The sequence below is a fragment of the Archocentrus centrarchus genome, chromosome 3 (genome assembly GCF_007364275.1).
Source record: "Archocentrus centrarchus isolate MPI-CPG fArcCen1 chromosome 3, fArcCen1, whole genome shotgun sequence".
NCBI classification, from domain to species: Eukaryota; Metazoa; Chordata; class Actinopteri; order Cichliformes; family Cichlidae; genus Archocentrus; species Archocentrus centrarchus.
In genome coordinates this window covers 7776409-7782506 of record NC_044348.1, presented here as the reverse complement: position 1 = coordinate 7782506, position 6098 = coordinate 7776409, and the positions used below count along the sequence as shown (strand labels likewise).

Below are 6098 nucleotides of genomic sequence, written 5' to 3'. Positions count from 1 at the left end.
TGTTCTTGTTTAATTACAACAAACAGCACGACCAACACCTCACATTGTTTTCTTCAGCTGCAGGCCTCCAGCCAAGAGTACATGATGTCATAGAAAACACGAGATGTTTACTGTGATTAGGCTGCGCAGGAGAAGATAAGCTATCAGGCCAGTACAGTAGTTAATTTCACTGTTTGATTCCTATCTGGAGATGAAGGTCAAGTGTGGTACCAGAGTACAGCCACCGACTAGTATGCCATTAAATGAAAACCTTCTGACTCAATTTTCTCCGAACAACTGCAATAAATCAGAGGAGTGCCGCCGCTGAGCAGAGCATACCTCTAACCCAGGGCCTGCCAGTTGTTCCCAACATGGCCAGTTAGTTCAGTATTGATTCTCTGTCGTGCTGTTATACCACTATAACCGTCTGACCTATGAAAGCTGAGCTCACAGCACTGGCCTAAAATCCAGTGCCCTTGGAGGGGAGAGGGAGCACCATGAGAGGAAACGCTTGGCTCACCCTCAGGTTTTAGGACTGCAGGACTTTCACTGAAAACACTTTGCCCTTGACTCGTGCCCTGTTAGTCTCGCTGCTTTAGCCTCTGCACTTTTAACCATGCCTCTCTTGCACAACTTGACCCCACTATTACACTAACCTTTAAAAAAAAAAAAAAAAAAAAAAAAGCTCCTGGTCTTGTTCCTCCTCTTGTGACAACTCAATCATTCTTTGGTCACCTTGTAGAAATAAAACAGCAAGACATTAAACATCATTTGAATTTCGTATTGCTTCTAATTCTAGTTTTGACAACAATAGATACTGTGTGCTCACCTAAATAAAAAATTTGATTTAAAAATAATACTGAAGGAGCATCAGGGATTAATTACTCAGCATGCCATTGAGGCTGGTGGAGCCTCTGATCATAGGAGGTACAAAACAAGGCAAAGGCAGAGAATATTTAAAAAGAAAACTAAAATCTAACATTTGAATTTGAAAAGATAAGTGAACAAGATGTTGGAGGATGCTCCGTAACTCAAATTTGTGTGCATATATTTTATCATTTTGCTTTATTGCCATGTATTGGATACTTTGGGGTTCTAAAATGAAGCAATCTGAAGAGAAAGAAAAAAAAACAAACTACTTTTTGGCTCAACCGTATTCATGTCCACACTGAGGCCACAGTCTGTGGCAAAGTTGTGAAATACCAATTGAATTCATGACTTTTACCTCATGTCACACGTGACCATTACTTGAATTTAGGAGGTTTAAAAAAAAAAAGCTTGGGAAGCACTGCTAAACAGAACAACTATTATTTTTGCAAACATTTAGTTTGCAATAAGGTATTAAGTAGTTACTTTATGCCCACACTTAAGTTATTTAGGAGCAATGCCCCTGATAACAAAATATTGCAATATCTGTTCATTACATGGTGGAAACAGCTATCAGCATGATAAGTCTTCTTTGGAGCCTCCATGTTGTTTACATGTTCCGATTTTCCAAGTTAGGAAATGTGATCATCTGATGAGCACCAATAATTCTTTTCCTGTACAGCTGCTAGTCTCTGCTCGCTCGGTCAAACCTGTCTACTTATGTGGTATGATGATTATCCCACTCGAGCTTAAAGCAGAAGAAGCCCCCACCTGTGCAGGAGTAATTACACAGTTATTTGTGTCAAGACTGTAACTCTGAAAGAACTCTGAAAGTGAGAGGCTCCTTTACCACACCTGCCTAAAGTAGAGTAACCCACCTGGACATTCATACACATTCACACAAACGTATTCCTCCCTTCGCACACATACACGCAAACGCCATTTCACAAGCATATACCCTCGTTAAGTTGGCCTCATTTTGAGGGAATTTATTTCATTCTAAAAAGCATCAATGTGATTTAATGCAGAGAGTATTATCCATTTTTAGGGTACAATTTAAGACTCGTGGAATCTGTAAAACAGCGGTGAAAATGATTCAATCTAGCAAAAATAGTTTTAGTACCATAATCAGCATATCCCACCAGAAAAGACATAAATTTAAACAGTTCTTTAGCTTTATCCTTTATCGAGGGACACACTTCGGATCTTGGAAGAGTCTTAAACACATTCCTAAATTTAACTGTGTGATAGATCAGAGGTAGACCACGGGCACTGAAGAAACTCCAGATATTCCAAAAACCTGGAAGACATGGTTACCAATAACAGTTTGCATCTATAAATGAATATCACCTGTACTTACATGAACTATTACTGTTATATTAACAGATAAAGTTGATTGATAAACCAATCTCAGTGTATTACCTCAAACTCCAGTACACACAAAGGTACCCCTCCCATTCAACAGTGAAGAAAACATTAATATCTACAGTTCCTATGGCAGTTTTTCTGTGTTACATTTCCCTTCTAGTTGTGATCTGACTGAACATGAAACTTCATATTTCAGCATATTTCTAAAGAACCTCTGAGCCTCAGGTGTTTTATTTGCTCATGCCAGAGAAATGCAAACCCTGCAGCATTTCCAGTCAAAGGTGTGTTCATATGGGTGTGTTTGCAAATCCAGAATGACGACCTGGCATCACCTGATGCAAATGGAAAAACACACTCACAGAAAGAAAGTTATTAGAACTAAGCAGATTAAGGAAAACACATTTGTTTCAGTTAAAAGGGAAAAAGCTTCACTTGTACTATTACTGTGAGCAGTGCTATATTAAACCTTTTGTTGGAAGAAATTTGGCCCTGGTTTCTGATATTTAAATGCTCTCCTGCACTTTCTTCCTGACCTGTTTCGTTGTCTATGCAAAACAGATACCTGACAGTGGAGTCACGCCATGACTACTCCATTACTGTTCTAACGAGATACAGATTTATGAACACACCCATTGTTTACAGACTCACACCAAAACAGAAATAAAGAAAATGCACTGACATTCAACCTAATTACACGTGCCCATTAACATTTTAAATCCTTGGATTCTTTTAAAATCAGTTTAACATGTCTGCATTTCAAGATGAACATTGTTTCCTCTGTCGTTAGATTAAAGTTTGATTCCACTGGATCAGTGTAAGCCAGAAAAATATCTGTTTCAAACAGGGAATTTGACTGTGTCCTGATTTGTGCTTTGTTTTGTTTCCACTGCTGCTGCTCATCCCCTCGCAGGCTCTGATTCTCCCTCGAAGGCCCTGTTGTCATAGCGATGCTGATGTCTCTCTGGGTCGGTGCTCCCTGGGTCAGTCAGCGGGACTTCATACATGGTGTCTCCTCCTGTCACTGTGATCACAGTGACATCTGGTGGTGATTCAGCGGAGATGCTCTCTTTTCTGTTGTCCTCGACCCCCAGGGCCTTCAAGATGTCACACTTGCACATAGGGCAGGTGCGCCTGTCCAGCAGCCAGGGTTCGATGCAGGTTTTGTGGAAGATGTGTTCACATGTCAGCACAGTCACCACATCCCCTGCTTTGTAGGATTCAATACACACGGCGCACATCAGGGAGTCAGAATGGGTTTCCTCGTCCCCTCTTTTGAGCGTGCGTACTTGCAGACGCTTAATTGCCTTCTTAGCCTCAGACTTCAGCCGCTTCTCCTTGCGCTTAGACAAGCTCAGATTGTAGAGACGGTTTGCGGAGACGAACACAAAGTAGGCGACTGAGGCTGCGGTCACAATGAAAAAGGCGATGGACAGAAAGTAAAGCCAGTAGGTGTCCATCCAGGGTCCGTGAGCAGCGCCTTCAGTAATCACCATATAAACTTCAGTCCCATTGTTAATTAACCTGACAATCTCCCTGCCCTGAAAATTGCCAATCATGATAGTCACAATGCCCTCTGCTTCTGGGTGTGTCATGTATGTAGTGCTGTTTCCACTGCCGTCCACATTATACACCACCACACCAGCTGCTCCCTGACGTTTGGCAGCATTGATCTTCTCACTGAAGGTGCAGTTGCCCCTTTTAACCAGGGCTATCCATGATGGTGAGCTGGAGTTGCGGCCATAAACAGGACCTGGGCCACAGCCTTTGGGGTCCCCCTTGGGAAGTGTAATGATGCCCGAAGCCATTTTCACAGGAGAGTTACGGCCAAACACCCCACACTCACAAAATTGCCCCACAGTCTCATTGTTGCTGTTACTATAGCTTATTTCCACAATGGCGGTCCAAAACACAAAGGCAGCTGAACGGTGAACAAGCCCTGACAAACACAGCAAAAGCAGCAGACGGTGTTGAGTCTTCTTACCCATGGTAACGCCGCTCTAAACAAGAGGAAGTCCTCTGCTTGGAAGATTGAGCCTCTCTAAAAACTCCTTTTTTTTTTCTTTTTTCAGTCCCAGTTCCTAGTTTGCTTGAGCCACAGCCGTCTCAATCCAGCTACAGTTTCACCTGGTCTTCGGTAATATGACACGAGCCTTTGGTAACATAACACTAGCAGGCACTCACCCCTCGTTATCTTCCTGAACCTTGAACACTGAACACTCCCCGCAGAGGGCAGGGTGTTGCTATTCAACAAGTTGAAGCACACAAAACGCACAGATCACTGCTGTTTCCAGAGCCAAGGAACAGCATTCGAGAAGGAAAGACGTGATAAGGAAGAGATAAGGAGAGTTTCACTTAACGACACTGTGGCAGCAAAAGAAAAAAATGTTGCTGGATTTTCTTTGTCAGGATGACAAAAGCAACTCAACCAGTTTTTCTAGTGGGACTTGTTTCCTTCCCCTTCTTATGCAACTGCAGTCATTGTTTTGTTAAGGTGACAGGCTAGTTTTGCTCCTCTGACTTTTAGGTATTCTCTCTAAAAGACAAATATAGCCTACTGCATATTCAGTGGACTAATTCTACTGCGTACTTTAACAAACATACAGGGAAAAAAACTGAGTGAAGAACGTCATTCAAATCTCAAAGGCCTGTTGCACACAAAAATAAAGTTTTTTTCTTTTTCCATTGTGTTGATACTGTAACTAGAGACTCAACCAACACTGCAGGCATACCAGAGAAAACTGAAATAGAACAAGGCATCGTCAAGTTTCAGTTGTATCTTCTTACAGAAATGAAAGCATGGAAACACTAAGAGACAGAAAGGCTTCAAATGACAAATCAGATGACCTGAGATCTGCTCTGTTGGACTGGGTCATTTGACCTCAGTTCATGCACGCACACACATACACAAACAGCTGTATAGGCATGTGAAGAATGCACTTTTAAATAAGCCATTTCATTAGGACAAAATCTGTAAAAAATAAAATAAAATAATAAAAGACAGTCAGATATTTACTTTTAGCACAGCCGCAAGTCACGGCTCCTGATAGCAGGAACAATGGTGCTGCTCTGACCCTTAAATTCCAGAAATATTACCCTGTTAGTTATGAGTACACAAACTGAAAACATCTTGGGTTTTTCCAAGTTAAAGAAAGGGTGTGGATTTCAGTGGTTCTACAGACTTTCAGATCTAATACTGGCATCTGCTGGTTGGTTAATGGTGTGGTCAAACTGCTCCACCAAGCTGCCCGAGTCACATGGACATGTAAGCTATCAGCAACCGGAAATAATAATATCTTGTTTAAAAGAGTACATTATTTAGTATTATTTGATCCAAAAGTTACTGGTCTGATGATGAACTTGCATCTACTTATAAAATACTATGAGAAAAACTGCAAAGAAATAAATGGAAAAAAATAAACTTATGTTAATTGCACTCCTACAAGGTTAATTAAATAATGAAAGTTTAATCAACATTAAATTAATAATCCGATGAATAAACAGTCATTAAAGAAGATATACACTTACCAACCACTTTATTAGGTACAGCTTGCTGGTACCAGGTTTGACCCCCTTTTGCCTGCAGAACTGCTTTAATTCTCCATGGCACAGATTCATCAAGGTGCTGGAAACATTCCTCAGAGATTTTGCTCCATGTTGACATGACAGCATCACACAGTTGCTGCAGATTTGTCGGCCATGCATCCATGATGAGAATCTCCCGTTCCACCACATCCCAAAGATGCTCTATTGGATTGCAGTCTGGTGACTGTGGAGGCCATTTGAGTGCAGTGAACTCGTCATGTTCAAGGAACCAGTTTGAGATGATCTGAGCTTTGGGACATGGTGCGTTATCCTGCTGGAAGCAGCCATCACAAGATGGGTAC

General features: G+C 41.5%; 1 protein-coding gene across 1 annotated transcript; it reads right to left on the bottom strand.

The window, feature by feature from the left end:
* Nucleotides 1–1785: 1785 nt before the first annotated feature.
* LOC115775735 (E3 ubiquitin-protein ligase RNF128-like) lies at nt 1786–4577 on the bottom strand. Its single transcript, XM_030723232.1, has one exon. It carries the CDS (start codon nt 4197–4199, stop codon nt 3111–3113), a length of 1089 nt encoding a protein of 362 aa, XP_030579092.1. The 5' UTR covers nt 4200–4577; the 3' UTR covers nt 1786–3110.
* Between the last annotated feature and the right edge of the window lie 1521 nt (nt 4578–6098).